At 35.9% G+C, this 17,918-nt stretch overlaps 1 protein-coding gene across 2 annotated transcripts in view; it reads left to right on the forward strand.

Annotated features, from left to right (window-relative positions):
* LOC130588753 (cAMP-specific 3',5'-cyclic phosphodiesterase 4D) overlaps window positions 1-17,918 on the forward strand; it is a 312,296-nt gene that overhangs the window by 169,973 nt on the left and 124,405 nt on the right. Inside the window, exon 1 of one of the 2 annotated variants that reach the window (XM_057389661.1) lies at window positions 14,589-14,897. The exons of the other annotated variant lie outside the window; for it this stretch is intronic. Coding sequence (XP_057245644.1) covers window positions 14,833-14,897 — 65 coding nt within the window. The 5' untranslated portion in view covers window positions 14,589-14,832. Of the gene's footprint in view, window positions 1-14,588; window positions 14,898-17,918 lie in introns of those variants that run through there. 2 annotated transcript variants of the gene reach the window in all.

Below are 17,918 nucleotides of genomic sequence, written 5' to 3' on the forward strand. Positions count from 1 at the left end.
ACCTTCATGGTTATGCCTTACTGAGTGCAAGAGAACAACATATGCATCCCCCTTCCGTTATTATAAATTAATGGATCATAAGTATTTATGCAATAAACAGCTAGTAATTTTTGTAATGGCCAGGCATAGGCCAGAGCCATCCCAGGTTGTCTGTAAGCAGTAGAACCTTGATGCAGATACAGATTAGAGTCATATAAAATCTTCATCACAGTTTTCAAGGCAAAATTTTAGGGCAAATCCCTAGCATAAACAAATATGGCAGGCCAATGGTGCTGGCATACAGAAATTTCCTTTTTCCAACCTCAAACCATATTCATAAAATTTTACATTGTTTTTATATTTTTTTATATCTCTCACAGCCACTGTAATTGCAGAGACATTTATTTAATATAATTTGAMAGTTATGATACCATGGTGAATTTAGTATCACTATAAAAATTTTTTGTTTTGATTCTTGTTGGCAAATATGCAAATTTTCAAGGGACATGTTGATACCTCTATCAAATAAATTTTACAAAAAATATGGCAATGATGTAAAGGCTCTCTAAAGAATATTTTAATGAAAAAAATACCATTTAAGCAATACTGCTGGAAATTTATTTCACAAATTTAGCTGCTGTACTATYCAGGCCGCCCAAGTGGCCTGCATATAATGGAATTTCCTAGGATATCAACTCACAGGACCAAAACAGCATTCCTGCTGCACATGTGTGTCCATAGATCTGCACACTTTAGAGTAATAAACACTTTAAACCAGAACTGCTGATCTCCCTCTTTGAACTGCTGTAATTAGTCAATGATGTAAAATTCAGTTTGTGCAAAACATCACCTTGAAATCTTGCATTTAGTCTTCATTTTCAAATGGTACAAAGAGTTAATGATTCCTAGTAAGGAAGTCAAGAGTTCTTGCTGTKGTTGTTTTCCATTTTTAGTTCAAAACAAAAACTTTTCCCCTCCAAAACCCCCAAAAATTCTGTAGGCCTAGTTAAACTAGACAGTACAGTTGAGCTGTAAGATGTAGCTCAAAGTTGAGTATTCCTCATCTTATTGGATGGAAGCCATATGCACTACAGAAGCAAACATACATTTTGCCTGTAATTTGATATGCAGTTAAATTTATGAATAATCTGCTGTAACACAATGCTGTTGGGGTCCACTGGTGTTTTAGAGAAAAGCACAGAAAAAATAATTTCAGGAGTTGTCTTTTCACATCTATTTAATTTGGTTCACCTTTAAACTTGCATGTTTTGTGAAAATTTTTTATGTTTAGAGTAGTAAAAAATATATAATAGTGCTCAGGGGAAAAAAAAAATCTGAGTTAGTTCAACTTCTTTCTACTTATATCGGTAAATTTACTAGGAAGAGACATGGGAAACTAACTTAACTATACTGAACCTATCTTGCTGAGATGATTGTAAGGAAAATGACATACCAGGATAAATTAACCAGGTAGATTAAAATCAAATACATAGACTGCAACAGGTTTAGCGATCATTTAGCATGAAATTCAAATGGATATTACTGGACTGTGGATATATTTGCATTTCTTTATATGTTCAGAGAGAGTAGTGGCAGTGGAACACACTGAAAAAAAGACACCTGCTTGAGATGTGAAGAGGATCTCCAGTACATGAAAATACAACCTGGTTAATTGAACTGCAAATGTTTTTGTTCATTCTTCATTATTTAGTTTATGTTTTGTTCTTGATAGTTATATGTTCTTTAAAAAAAAAAAAAACAAAAAAACCATGGAGTCATGTTTGTTTGGTGAGGTTTCTATCTTACTCTTTCTGCATACTGACTTTAGAAAAAGTTATCATGATATATTATTGCTGTGTTTTTTTTCTCTGCTGGTGTAAATACCCCATCAGTTTGCTGAGTGGTTAGGGTAAGGGATGGCTAAAGTTACAATGCAAGATGAGGCAGGAAAGTGTTATTAGCAATCATCAACTTGAATTTATAAATCAATTGTAACAGAAAATCCGTGTGTTTACCTAAAATCTGTCAGTTAAACTAAATATATTGAGTCTTTAAATATCACTTTATGTACTTAATAGTCATGTTTGCTGTAGCAAATCTTAGTTGTTCAGGAATAATGGTCCAACAGCTGAGCCTGAAAGAGATCCCAGACTGATTTCAGACATGGGGAAGACAAAAAACTGCAGGGGCAGAAGTGAGATCTGAAGAAAAGCAYGTTATGTACTATTGGAAATTGTTATATCAAAATTACTTTTTGTGTAGCAGAGATAGCATTAGTAGTATTTTTTTACAATGTATGTCATGTTTTCCACTTTAGGGAAAACCTATCATCTTTTTGAGTGGTATACTGACTGAGGGAAGAGCAACAGGTCCTGTTACTCCAAGGCTGCTCTACCGTTGCAAAAGGACCTCTATTGAAAGAGCTGAACTGGAATAACTTTGAATGTAGTGCTCTCATGCACAGTCAGATTTAAACCACAGGTTCAGGTCTACACCACAAACTGGAGTTACTGCTATTCTATCAATTCTATATATCTGTGGATAAATCTCCGCAGGAGAGGTAGACTCAGGTTATTAAATTCATTTTAAGTGCTACGTACCGCAAGAGACAAAAGATCAAAAAAGTTTAATGTTCAAACTAAAACTAGACCAAACCCAAGATACATAAAGGATGAAAGGATGACTATCTTATAGGAGAGGCCGAAAGATTGTTTGAAAAAGTGATTTAACTATTCTGATGTTCAATGGCTTTTTTTTTTTCATTCTTATTTTGTTTGTTGAAGCTCCAATGTGGTTTTTTTTATTCTTTCCTCTAATGCCCTGTTAACCCCTTAGCCATCCCATTATATTGAGCTGAAGGAAGTCTATTTAAAATATCATTCTCCAAAAACAAAGCAAAACCAAACCAGAAGGATTTGACAAGGCTTAAAGACAAATGTCTTAGACCACAAACAGTTTGAATTTTTTTCATGTATTAAGAGTGCAATGCATCTCCAAAGCTACCTCAGTCATTAAGTATATGTATGTTTTAATCAAAATCCATAGATTCTCATCACTGTAATGTACTTTGTCCCATGTACTAGATATCATCATACAAACTATGTAAGTCAAAACAGACAAGAATCTGTTCTTCCACCAAGAATCATCTTTCTGAAGCAATGGAGGATGGTCAGAAGCAAGGGGAGCTTTTTTGTATGCCATTCTTCAGAGTGATGTATAAAGGGCAAGACCGGGAAATGAAAGTTGTCATTTTGCTGGACACTAAAATTAATAGGATCATGGAGGCAATTGTTCTTATATTTTCCTCACCATCCCACTGGTCATTTTCTATTCTATAAATGTTGTTTCTCTCTTTTTGCTCTCCATCAGTCTGTTATGTGTTCCATTTTCAGCATCTCTGTCTTCTCGAGTGCTCTTATTTTGTTTTTCTCTAGGTTGTTTTATTCTMTCACTGCCCAATCACTTTTTGAGAGACATCTTTTTCTGCAAATCTGAGTTCTTTATAAATGTCTTTCATTTTTTAAGAACTTTGAACATTAACATGTTTCAGCTCTGACTTATTTTGGCACTACAGGTTTAATTGGCAGTGTCTACATTTTTGAAAACTTGCATGCAGATATTAGAAGGACAGACCTTACTCTCTTTTATTTTGAAAACAAAACCAATACTTCTCCAACATCCTTGGTTAAGGGTATTTGGTACAAATACCTGCTGGCCTACATTTCAGAAATRTGTGGTCTTCCCTAACAACATTGTGAATGAGTAGATCTGAAGGCATTTTGCATTCCTGAGCTCAGCCTCTTCCCKGAGACCTCTGAGCCTCCAGGGCAGACTGGCACATGTCTGTGTCTTACTGCTTCATTTGCTGGGACTGGGCAGCAGAGGGTCAGTATTAAAACACCCCATGCATATCCTCAAACAAAAAGACATGAATTCTTAATGAACGGCAAAGCTGAGAAATGTGGTCATAATTTTAGTAGTCATGGCTTCTAAATGTATTTCTCATTTACTTGTGTTAAAATAAAGCTTTTCTGCGGCTCTAGGTAATTGAAAATTTGTCTGTTATCAGAAAAGTTTTTAGTATTTACTTTCCTTAGATGCCTTTCTGAGAAAGAATTTGACCAGAATTAGTGGTTGCTATAATCTTCAGTTAAAGCTTTTCCAGAACAAAGATTTCTGCCCAGATCTTTCACTAAAATGAAGACTTTTTTAAACTACCTGACCAAAGGTCATTAAAAAAGTAAGCAATAGAGTGCCTGAGGGAAAAGCTGCTAAGCTAGAAGGAAAAACACAGTGCAGATGCAAACCAAGAGAACTTCCAGCGCACTGGTTGGAGGACTTTCTTTGGAGAAGAGAGATGGGGTCAACTAAGCTCCAAATATTCATAAAATTATTAAATTTATGAACACTGTTATATACAGTTCATAATAAACATTAAAGAAATCATAGTTTTTCCCCTGCAGTCAGTGCAATATTGTCTTTGCAAAAATGACATACCAGCTGAGAAAGTTTTAGATGCCAAGAACTTTTTCTCAGTTGTAAAAGGCCAAAGTGAATCATTTATTTGTGTTTTTATCCAAAGTAACAGAACACAATGGATAGAAGCAAAAGGGCAAAAACACTCAGCCAGTTTCACTCTTCTTAAATGTCACTTTATCTGGATGTTGATGAGAGGGATTGACTCTGCAAGACTGACTTTATTTAGATGTACAGAAATTGCTTAAACAGCAAAAATAGATTCCAGCATTTTATAACTTCGTATTCCAGAAACAGTTATGTGCCTCTTGCTGTGATTTGTAAAACTGCCAGTGTGTTTTGAATGCTTGTTCAAATCAGATAGTAGTTATGAAATATGTACATATGAGCATGGAGCTTTTAAAAAATAGATTTTTACAGCCAACATTTAATGTCAGTAGTATTCTTTAACCATGTTTGCAATTTAACATACAAAAATATCTTATGAATTTTTAATATTGTGAATTATTATAAAAGATACAAACTTCACTGTGGCAATATTTGTAGATTTTTTTTTCTGAATTTTTCTGCGAATGAATCAATTATTTTCATGTAAAATGTCACAGATTCTTAGTTTTGTTTTGTTTTTTTTGCAGTACTTTCATATGTAATTTCAGGTGAGAATTAAATTCAAAATTGTCTTTTCAACTCAATTTGTTTTACTTTTTAACCCTTCCTTAGACATGCAATACATACCTAACAAAAAACCCTTCCAAGTTACATGTAAAATGCTGACAGTAATGTGAAAACACTGACTAGTTTTTGTAGGTTTTATGCAAACACACTGAATTACAGCCCATATGTCTCAACCAATAATGAACACATTCTCTTAGACATGCTGCACAAATTAAGTTTTTTCGAATAACGACTGCTTCAGTTTGGATTTATTCTCCCTGCATTCATGGAATAGATCCTCATGGAAACAATGTTCAAATCTGTGCAAGACACGGAAGTGAGCCAAGACAGTCACAGCTGTCCTAGAGACAAGTAGAATCTGATCAATCTTGGGGCCCTTCTGTGGTCCAGTGACTGCTACGCTCTACCTGAACTTATGTGAGCTTTCAATGCAGTTCCACATGGCATCATAAACTAAATTGCTAAATTGGAGAAAACGGAATTTTAAGGCTGGGCTTAGGAACTGGTGCACCCAGAGAGTTGTGGTCAGTGGGTCCATGTGCAGGTGGAGGCTGGGGATGAGCGGTGTCCCCCAGGGCTCTGACTCGTGGCTTCGGCTCTTCAGTATCTTTGGGCTCTTCAGTATCTTTATCAATGGCAGAGGCACTGGCACCGAGTGCACCCTAAGTTTGCAGGTGACAGGGACCTGAGCAGTGCAGGTGACACAACAGATGCCATCCAGGGAACCTGACAAACTTGAGAACTGAGACCATGAGAACCTCAGGAGGTTAAAGTCCAAGTGCAAGGTACTGCATCACAGTCAGAGCAGTCTCAGACATAAGTACTGAACTGGGAGAACTTACTGAGAGAGGCCCTCCCAAGGAGTTGGAAATTCTTGTGTCTGAAAAGCTGGACTTGACCCTGCAATRTACCCTTACAGCCCAGAGAGCCAAACGTGTCCCGGGCTGCATCCAGAGCAGCGTGGGCAGCAGGGCCAGGGAGGGGATTGTGCCCCTCTGCTCTGCTCTGCTGAGACCCCACCTGCAGGGCTGCATCCAGCTCTGGGGTCTCCATGAACAGGAAGGACCTGTTGGAGCAAGTCCAGAGATAATGAGCAAGCTGGAGCACCTTTTCTATGAACAAAGGCTGAGAGAGTTGGGGTTGTTGAGCCTGGGTGAGAGAAGGCTCCAGGAAGACCACATTTCTGTCTTCTAATAATTAAATGGACTTAGAAAAAAAGAGGGACAGCAACTTTTTACAGGGACGGTGACAAAATAAGGGAGAATGCTTTTAAGGTTAAAAAAAGGAGAAAGTTAGATTAGATGTTAGGGAGAAATTATTTATTTGGAGGGTAATGAGGCACTACAACAAGTTGCTCAGAGGAGTTTTGGWTGCCCTGTTCCAGGCTTTGTCCAAGGCCAGGTTTGATGGGACTCTGAGTAGCCTTGTCCAGTGGATGGTGTCCCTGCCAATGGCAGAGGTGTYGGAACTAGGTGATATTTAATATCCCTTCTAACCCAAGCTATTCTATATCTCTATGATTAGTTTTTTTTTAAGGAAATACGTTGTAAAGTTGATGAACGGTGTTTAATTCAAAAGAGAACACCCTAAATCAAGAAAGGGGAAAACTTAATGTATTTCCTAATATTTTAATGAAAGATTCTCTCTTTCTGCATTTAACATAGCAGCAAATATCTCTAAGGAACTTAACTGTATTGGATGTTAGCTTTGCTAATGAAGTGCTGAAAGAGACCATCGAGAAAAAAGAATAGATTGATTTGCTGTATGAGAAGGCTACCATTAGAATACGTAAAACTAAAATACTAGCTAGGTGTCAAGTAAAATTGTGCTGTACAGAGTTGCTGTCCTACAGGACGTATGTCAAGGTCTACATTTAAATATGCCTCTGTGGAGATCCATGTAATTGGATAAACTGCAATATGTTTGATGACATCATAGAAGGATGAAGAGAAAAGATGCAYATTGTCCATGTCCAGTGTGGCAAAGTGCTGGCAATACTGAAATGCTTGCATCCAATTTATGCAATTGATACTCCCAGAAAAACATGAAGTTTCTGGCTGCTGTCACCTCTAGTGGTATTTGCAGTCAGTGTGGTGATTTCTTTGGGATTTATAGTGCAACCTGGTTTTCCTGTGTCTGGTACATTGATTAATAAGGGGAAATTCAAACATATGAATATGCAATAAAGAGCTCAGATAGACCTAAAAAATCACTCCTAGACTGAGAAGAAATTTARACTCAATGAATATCAGAACATACCGTATCTCTCCCTCCAATCATCTCAGTATTCAGGAGAAGTAGGTCTTACGTGAGTTTTCAGTGATAGGCATAGCTGCTATAATATGTATATGCATATGCATATGCCTTTAAATCTCTTTACTTCTTCCCCTCTGGGGAGGAAGGGGTGAGAGGTCAGAGGAACAGCTTTTCAGAACCACAATAATTGCTACCTTAAATATGGRCTGGGGTAGTGGTGCCTTGGCATTGTTCATCTCTCACACAATCCAAATATGATGAGGCCAAATATGGAAATTTGTCAAATTTACTTTTCTATAAAAGGGAAAAAAAAATCCTTTCTACTTTCAGCTCAACTGTTACAAGTAAGAGAGTCGAGAGGCAAAAAACCCCCCAAATCCCATGTTATGTAAACTCACAGGTTCCATGTGGTACCATAGAATTTATCAAGTACATTTTGATTCTCCCAAAACCTAAGTTTCTAACAAAAAAGTAGGCAGGAAACCATAGTCCATAGAAGGATAGACAGACAGCTGAGAGTAGCAATTCTGCGTGTCTTAAAATAGATGTCTGAATCATGGAAACAACTACCCCAGCAAGTGCCTATCAGAGTTGTCTGTAGCAGGAGCCTAGCTGACCAGTTTAAATGAACAACCAATCCTCTGACAGCTCAAGGCTAGTGAGAAAACTCCTTTCTTTGTGTGCCTTGTCTGACTCAGTGAATAATTCATGACAAGTAATGTACTCTCAATGTAACCTTCATTTGTTCTAGTAGAAGCTCTCCAGTAATTTGCCACTTTCTAAAATACGTAGCTTTTATCCTTTAATTACAGTTTTGAGTTTGACAGTTTTGTGTTCAAAATCAAATACATTTAGTACTTTTGAATGCTCCTATAAAATGTTTATTTTTTTTTATTTCTTTCTTTGCCCTGTACAAGACAGATTAAATCTTTGGAGTTTTCCATACCTCAAAACCAAACAGAATTAATATGACTAGTAAATTTTATACAATTTTAAGTGGATTTTTTTGCAGCAGAAGTATCATAGAGGTATACTTCCTCTTCAAGTAAGACTTTGTAACTTAATGAATAATTTAGATTTAATTTTAGTTCCTGACATTTTTCTGAAGGACTTAGAAGTATGGATGATGTCATTCCRCCAAACAAGAATCTTATCCACATCTGACTCATTCAGGTCATGGTCCCATACCTGTGAATGCCAAGTTTCCAGTGAAGAACATGCAGAATTCCAGTCTGCTGTGTTGTAGAGAACTGTGCCATTACACTGATGTAGTTTCCTCACCTCATGTTTGCTTTCAGGGTGACTTTSTAGTAGTAAAAAATGATTATTTGCAAAGAGACAAAATGTTACAGAAACATCTGTTTTAGAGTATGCATGGTTGCAGAATGCAGCTGTTCCATTTGTGTTGGAATTTTGTTCTAGACAAGAAAAAAATGAAAAAAACCAAAACTTTCATATGTAAGACTAGCTAACATACTTCAAATTTAAGTGTAAATTTTCAGGTCATATGTACAGGTTTTGTTTGCTCAAAATGATAGCCTATTTTGTATTCTTGAAATACATGCATAGCCTTAGAATGGTGGTATTCCTTAGAGACTTCCAACCTCCTCTCCTTATCTCACATTATTTTCATTCTTCTGAACAAGATGATGATGAAAGTGGGTAAAATATGATAGTTCTCAGATAGTAAGCTTAGCACTCAAGAGTAACTTTGTCCAGGACCAGCCCTAATTATCAAAAGTTATACAATTCTCTCTTGGTTTTCCTAGCAGACACTCCTTCTTTTGGAAAAAAAAAAAAAAAAAAAAAAAAAGAGGAAAATTGTTACTCTACCACTTATTTTTAGTCTAAAAAATTGGCATAATACTCGCGGAAACCATAGCTACTGCTTAACTCCCTACTGAGTTAAGTATGAACCACCAATGCTTATTTTTAAGCAACTGTTTAGCTAAGAAATGTTGGTCTGAGTTTGTGTGGAGCAAATAGTCCAAAAACTGGTGGTCTGATGGAAACATTGATTGATTTTTCCTTTTTCTCTGTAAAAAGTAATTAGTGCAGTATCRTGGCAGTAAGCCCATTTAGATCTGACAGACTGTGTTTTCAGAATGCAGACCATATTTTTGTATATCTGTGGATTCGTATATATAGATATATCCATGGTTCAGTATGAGGGGAAAAAAGAGACAAAGAGCCTAACACATGAGGTAGCCTTAGCTCAGCTGAAGTCCAAAGTCTTCCATCAGGGCAGTATTTAATTGTAGGCTATTTGCTGTTTTGCAGTGTTAATCCAATGTTAGCAGACATAATTTATTCTGGCCTTAATGACAGCTGTAACCATGAGCTGATAGCACTGTTTGCCTAGAATATAATATTTCTCAGAAAAGCATTCTCCTACTCAATTTGCTACAAACTTTATTTTTTAATCTCTAGCAATGAAGTTATACACAGGTTCTACCTTTACTTCTGCAACCAAATCTATGTAGACCACCAATGGTCAGATAGTGCTGAGATTGCTAACCTCTAATTGTATAAGTGATCAAAGTGATAAATGAAAAGTAGGCAGGAATATAGGCAGAAAGACATGTTTTCAGAGARGCATATATTAAGAACCTGACTTGGCTGTGTAAGGGAACAAGGCACCATAAGACCTCTCCATGAGAAAAATCTCCTCACTGCTCATGGTACAGCTCAGGCAGCAGCACCTGGCAGCTTCAAAGGAAACTGAGAACAAAYGTCTTCAGACAAGGCATCATGTTAGAAATTGGTATTCTCACAGAAGGACATCTCTTTCATGCTGCCTGTGAGAAGTTTGGCACATTTGATTCTGTGTAAAGCCTTTGTAGAGCATGTAACTGCAACCACTGAGCTAATAAACCACATTTATTCATAAATAAATGCATAGCTCAATCCAGGCAGCTGGATGTCAAGTGGATATAGAAAGGAAACAYTAGTGACATACATCACATTTCCTCTGTGCCCTTTGGTTTGCCTTTTTTTTTGTTCTTAAGAACCTATGCTCTAGTTGTTTCATTTCAGTTGTTTTACTTATGCAGTTATGTACAACTTTTTCCTCTTTGCTTAAGTAACTCCAGTCAAAAGAGAGTATATTGTTACCTAGAAGTGAATAGCAAAGTTTAATTCCCTGGAATTCTAACATTGCAAAAAAAAAAAAAAAAAAAAAAAAAAAAAAAAAAAAAAAAAAAAANAAAAAAAACCATCATTTGCTTTGTTGAGCAGGGGCAAAATCTGCAGGTCAAAAATTTGTTTCTCTAATTTACTGACTTAATACTTGTTTTTGAATGATAAGTATCCTGAACCTACACTTGCATTAACTAGTTCTCACACCCACTCATGCAGGTAGTATAAGAACATCTTGTTAATCTTTTCTGTCCTTCAGCTTGTTGTGCAGTACAGGACAATAAGAGGATAATGTAGTTCTGTGGATGAACTAGAACGAACTGGGCAACTCACAGTTTCACAAAACTAGTTCGTATGGTGCTTAGTTTGAGGAAGAGTGTTTCCTACAGTGGAATATGTGCTCCTATGGATTAGAAAGGTTGGGTTCAATTTTAAAAGTATAAACTTTATGTATTGAAGATTACATTTCATATAAACTGGAAAGTGTATATGAAGAAAGATACAAGCTGTGAGCAAGACCAGATGCAACAGTAACTAAACACTAACAAAGATAGTCTTGAGTGAATGAGCCGCGCCAGCTCCAAGTTTTTAAAGATATTTTAGTTATCCGACTTGAAAAAGCACCATGATGAAACTAAGATTGCATATCAAAAGGCAGCAGATTGTTTAATAGCTTTCATTTGTTTATGTATACTCCAAATACCAGAGCTAAGACCCCAGTCATTATTTATGACTGAAGGCTTGAGATCGTGATTCTGTTTCTTGAACTTGCATAAAGCAGCAATAATAACCTGGCACCTATTGCATGCTCTCTGTTGTTTGCTGTCTAAGTGCTTTTCATCATGTGTATCACCCCTGTTTTACAAACTAGGAAGACAAAACTCAAGAATGTTTAAGCGAGTTTTCCATAACCTCAAGAAAGGGAACAGAACAGTCAGTGCTTTTTGCAATTCATTTTCATTTTCAATTCTGTGTACTGTAACACTGCTTAATTCAATTAGTTACTAATTTCAAGATAAGTAACTAAGATGTAAGCATTCTCAAAGTGGGTTGAATCCAACGCACTTTTTATTATTGGTGTTTTAATTATTCCTGTGTTTTTTCTTCCTTAGACAGTTTAACTGTACAGCTAAAACCTCAGTTGATGATACATGCAGATAAAAAATATTGTTGATTTTCTTGCTGCTTTTATTATTAGTGTATTAAGTAGTTCTGAATGTCTCCATCTTTTAGTATTTTCATTAGTTTAAAATCTTTTCTTCATTATTTTTATTATACAATCAACCCTTGYTTTACATGTGATGGCATCCCAATAAGACCTCTAATCAAAAACCTCTTTCTTGCTGCTCTAAAAAATAAAAGTATTCTAAAAAAGAAAAAGAAATATATATATATTTCTTTTTTTTAAAGTTACAGGACTACGTGCACAAATAAGCTGTTTAAACAATGGCTATTTCACTGGTTTTTCTATTAATTATCCTTTTCTTTTTTCTACCTTAATTCCTGAAATTATGAGAAATTGAGTTTTTATTATTTGACCAAATACAAAAATAAATGCTATGTAATCTTCTATGAGCACAGTGGACTAGTATGCTCCTATCTTTGTGTAAAATTTACACAAAACTGCATTGATGTTAATTATAGCATAATAGATTTTATGTACAAATTATAAGCTATTGTCAACTGCCAAAGATGTTCTAATGCATTTTCTAGAAATTTCCCTAGGAAAGGATTTGCCTTTCTCATATTAAACATTAAGAGATTTCTTAGTCAGTTGATAAATTTCAGATAAAACTAACATTCCCTGGAGGATCGCAATCTCTCTTCCTACTGATAGCYTCCCTCTTTTATGGGAAGCCTGTGATTCTAAGGTTGCTACCTGAAGACAGGCTCTGATTTGGCTGCTTGAAGTATGGTTGCTTAATATATATTTCATAATAGTTGAAGTCACTAGGCACTTGGAGAACAGGAGTTTATTTCTGAGGAGCTGAGGGTGGAGACTGTCAAAGAAATGTTCACAGAAGGTGTTAGTATTTAATTAGTGAGATGGAGATGGAGAGCTGCAGCTCCATGAGAATTTTTTTCTGAATTTGCATTGAAAAGCACTGACTTCATTATTTAAGTTCCTTGAACTAGATTGCATTTATATTGTACAGTAGTATTTAGTATCTGAATATGACAATATTTCTAGTTACATTTCTAGTAAACACAAGTAAGAGGCAGCATCTTGTCTGGTGTGCTACTGAGAATAGACCATCCTGAGATGTTTACTTTGTGGCATAGCAGAAATRGTCTTTGAATATTCCATTTCAGTATGGTATTACAAAATAACATAGTGAAAAGCTTCGTGTTTCTTCATTCAATTTGCAATAATGTTCATATTTACAAATAATAATCAAGCAAACTTTAAAAAAAAAAAAAAACTGCTTTAAAATGGCCACTTTTCCACTTATTCTGTAACAGCCCAGGACTTCTACTTTATCTGATTTTTTTTTTTTTTATGACCTATTCCATCTGTTAGAGGAATAAAAAAGTTACAGAACATGGTGCCTGATTTATGTGCACTTCTATAGACGAGTGACCTGCACAGTGACAGACTCAACCGTTACCAAAGGTCCCATGACTGTGTGACCCTTCAAGCTAAATTTACCACAGATGCCTTTTCCACTCTTTGAAGTTAATTTTTTTGATTCCATAGGACTCTTACAAAAGGTCCTTTGCAAGTCATTAAGTGATATTTGAGAGATAAGTGCCAGAAAACATGAAGAACAGAATCCAGAGCAAGAAAYCTTATTAACATTCCTTGTGCTGTTGTGGAACACTTTATATGCAGATCACTGGCAAAAGCCTCCAAGGCAGTTAGGATCTTTCCTGGTGATATACAGTGTAGCTGGTAATGCATTTTATTGTACTGTTATAAAATAAAGTGCAAAGGTTGTAGAAAGCCTTATACACGTTCCAGTTTGGTATTTTTTTTTTTTTTTATCTTTTGATGTGTAACCTATTTATAATATTTTCCTTCAATTTTCCAAGTCTATATAAATTTTAWAAATGCAATCCTAAGTGCTTGTTTTTATTATTGACCTAGATGCACAACCATCAAAACTAATGTACTGCAACACTTGTAGAGACTGCAAAGGAATGGCTATTAAGCATGTAAACACTTGTTCAGCAATAAATTTGTTCTTTCAGTTTAAAACTAATTCAACACAGTTCAGAACATTTGCAAAAATGTATAAATTAAACAATATAATCCCTATTCTGTTCTCTGTATTTTTTCCTCTGCTAATGCTGAAATTGCYAAATATGTTAACATTGAAATTAGATTTTTTTTTTTTTTGCTAGAAATCATAAATCTTCTATTTTTTATAATGCACAAACAATTTATGTAATTATTGTAACAGGAAAATATATCTGCAGTACAGTAGAGGACGTCATATTATAGTTCTTCAACTAAAGTATTTTGTCCTTCAGGGATTTGTAACAATCACTATCTCTATGTGTGTTTGACTTTAAGAGTCAACAAAGAATTTAATTTTTACTTAACTTCCCTGCAGTGTTCTGAATGTCTTTCAGACAGGGAATACTTTCTGGTTTATGAAGTTAGACAAAGTACTTATTCACAATATCTAAGCATGTGTTAGGAGAAAGAGAAAGGGAAGAATTACATTTCTGGGTAAGGCTTTTAGCTGACTTGAAATGAAAAAAATCTTTGTTCCTTTCTTTACTCCACAGAGACTAATTTTTCTAACATGTCTCTAAGTGTAATTTCCCTGCAAATTCAGATCTATTACTGTAACTTGCATTCATCCTTTCCTTTAATTTATTATCCATCGGTATTGTTTATTTTTTCTTTTTTCTTTTTTTTTTTTTTTTTTTTTTTTTTTTTTTTTTTTTTTTTTTTTTTTTTTTTTTTTTTTTTTTTTTTNAAAATATTATTGACCTTTAAACCTGTTGTTATCAAACTGCAAGAAAGAGATAGGGACTCTTTTCAGCTGCCTTCATTCTCATGTGACCTGAAGGGAGAATAGGTTCAAAATAGACTAGTTCCTCCCAGGGCAATACAAGACAGAAGAGAAAAGCACTGTCATTTCCGAACAGCACAGTGCTAGAGTAAACTCAGCATGAAAAAGGAAGAAGTTGCATCATGTTAGAATTCTTCCTCCACAACCTGGATTTTTACATGAGAACGATTTGGTTAAAAAGCAGAGGATTTTARAACATACTTTGAAATGGAGTACTTTGAGAATGAGCTTTTTAAGGACAACTGACGTCTGACTGCTAGTAATACTGAAGGAATTTTTCGAAATGAGCATTGTTATGAAGCCAAGATCCCGATCTACCAGCTCCTTAAGGACTGCCGACGCAATGTGGTAATGTGGCTCGTTTGTTTCTTTCAGACTCTCCTTCCTATTATGACACAGGGATATGTCCCAGCAAAGACACAGGCTTTAATTTTGACTCGATAGACTTTGCATGGTTATTTAAGATGTTCAGCTGTTGAGTTTTACAATTGTTAGTAAGAATCAGATTATGTGGCTTTTTACTTTAAAATACAGTGTATGTAATTTTTAAAAAGAGAATACATTGCATACTTTTTGCAACACATTACATACATTTTTCCCATTCAGTAGTCAGGTTCAATCCTTACACGCACAGAGATACCTTCTAAAAACCTTCAGCAGACTTATTTCAGTAAGAGAATCATAATAAAAAGCTTGCATTTCTGGAGACTGGAGAGTAAAATGAAGCTATAGTTTGTGTGAGTTATTTTGGGATGCTTACATGTAGTTTTGCTGCATAAATAGACTGACTGCTAGAGATGTGTCCTGGGAAGCAGCAGACTTTGTAGCAGCATGTGTGAGACTGTGCTGGATTATGCTTCATGTTTTTTCCCTGCTCTCTGAGGCTTAGATGAGTAGAAGTATCCTGTGATATTGATCTATCTATATGATTTTCTTGCAGATTTTTTCAGTTACCAATCAGGGAAGTTTTGTCTTTTGAATAATTTCCTTTTTCTTGTAAGAACTTTATGCTTTTTAGAGCTTGATAGGCACGTATAGCTTTCTATTTAGTATGAGAAATAAATTCCCTTTATTTTCTTAATGTGTCCCACATTTTTTTCTTTTCTCTCTTTAATAAAACCGCCATGATTTTAATAAACACATTATCGACTAATTGTTCAGGGCTATACTTTATAGGTATAAAATGATATATTTTAAAATATAGCTGTTGTTTATATATAAATGGCCGATGCATTTCTGTGGTGTAGACTAGTAACTAGATACAGTTTGGTTTTTTGGTTTTTTTTTTTTTTTTTTTTTTTTTGTGAGGAAATACATTCAGTTAATTGAACATTAACCTATTAAAGACTTTATGTTTCAAATAATTTTGGCTCTGAGTTAAAGCCATGTCAGTATTACAGTAAAAGTACTTAGTAATTTCTTCATGTTTTGCTAAAACCATTTTGCAGTAAAAGAAAATAAAACAAGTACACCACTCAAGCTAAAGAGTAGTCCTAGCTGTTCTCAGAAACTGCTGAAGCAGAGTTTTGCTGAAATAACTGCAGTATGTAGTTTACCTATCTCTTTATTCAAATTGAATACTGTGTTGGTAAACTAAATATTGCAAAAGTGCTACACTGCAGGGTGTCTCCAAGGAAGTGAGCTAAAACATACATACCTTAGCTATTACGTACAACTGTGCAAATAAATCAGTACCTCTGATTAAGTCTGCCTTTCTATTTTTTTTTTTTGGGGGGGGTTGTTGTTGACTGCCTCCATTAATTCTTGCAGGAAGAAAAATAGTTTAAAAGAAAAAGGATCCTTGTAACAGATAGTTGCTATCAGACTAATTTGACCACAAAGTATTCTGTCTGAAATACCTGCCTGCCTCCCTTTTGTTGCTGTTGCCTTTAGTTACAGCGCTAATCTGATATCTGAGAATACCTGTTCTGCTAGTTGTAAAGTGGGAGTCCTCTGCTCGCCTGCTGTTTGGGAACACCACCTGAGCTCAGAGATGGCTCTCAGGGAGATCCTTGGGGGCTGACTGGAGAAGGTACATGCTGTGCTCTGGTGGTGTGGACAGAGCCAGGCAGGCCCTGTTCCAGCCAGGGGGAAAACGGAGTGCAGAGATAAGAGAGAATGGGAGGGAGCTGCTGGCTGCCCACACTGAGCTCAGCTCCTGGCTGCCTCCAGGCCAGCCCACCCTGCCCACATCTCCCAGCCAAGCAGCCTCCAAGGTGGGCCTGAGCAGTACCTGTTCCCAAACCATCTGCTTGACTTTGGTTGGTATGCCTTATAACCGGAGTCTGTGCGTTTGTACCCATGGGTCAGCACCTCTCTGCAGTTCTCTGGGATAAAATAGCAGTGCTGTAGTTTTGCCACATTATTAATGTTTGGAGACAAGTAATGTGTTTAAATCAGGAGCAGTGGTAGGAGTTCAGGTCAGGAGACAGGAAGGGCTACACCACATAATTCTCCTTTCTGTACCTGTTAACATAGTGATCCCACTCTGTGTGAGATGAGCGGGAATAAGAAAAGAGAAGATGGGTCTGAAGAAAACATGGGCCTGAGTGACAGGACTCTTAAATACCCATCTTAATGTTTGTCATGTTAACAAAGTTCCCATGAAGCTCAGAATTCAGTCTCCCAGCACACAGACCAGAGGACAGAAAAGGTGTAAAGACAAGACAGAGAAACATTTGCTGTTGGTGCCCTGGAATCACACTCTGTCCAAATGATACAGTAAGTTCAGGGTAAAAGCATGTGTGTGGTGAAAGCATGATATTCTTTACAGTATAATTATTACAAAGCCTCCAAAGGGTATCTGCACTGGTGATGTGCTATGATGAGTACCCCAGCTGATTTTGAGTAGATGTGGGTGAGCCCAGGCTGTGCAGATGCATCCCATTTRAAGCCGGTTGTGTTGGGGATAGCTACTGTTTAGCATCATGGTAGGATCTGTAGGCAAACCTTGTCTTTATGATGTACMTTGGAAAATTTATCTTGATGTTATGGTGACTAAAATAAAAGGAGATGGTTGGTATTTATACTAAATAAGTGACTTATATAAGGGTTATTACCTATTTTGTTAATGCCCCTCAATTCTACTACTCACTCCTACTGACTTCTCAATTCAGGGTATGATTGTGAAGTGTAGTTTTAAATCATAAATTTTCTGGAGAATAATCTAGATGGGTAAGGATTTGGCAGACTTTCAGCTCAGACAATTGATATTCCAGAGAAGAAATAACAAGGAAGGAAACTCAAAGTAAGTTAAACTTTGGTTGAGACAGGCATACAAGAATTTAAATGAGAATRTGATTCCCTTTTCTCAGTTACTTGCTGCTGAATAGTAAAGCAGTAATTCTATTGATTTTTTTCCTATTCTAA

The sequence above is a fragment of the Malurus melanocephalus genome, unplaced genomic scaffold (genome assembly GCF_030028575.1).
Source record: "Malurus melanocephalus ecotype Western Australia unplaced genomic scaffold, MMel_1.1 scaffold_18, whole genome shotgun sequence".
NCBI classification, from domain to species: domain Eukaryota; kingdom Metazoa; phylum Chordata; class Aves; order Passeriformes; family Maluridae; genus Malurus; species Malurus melanocephalus.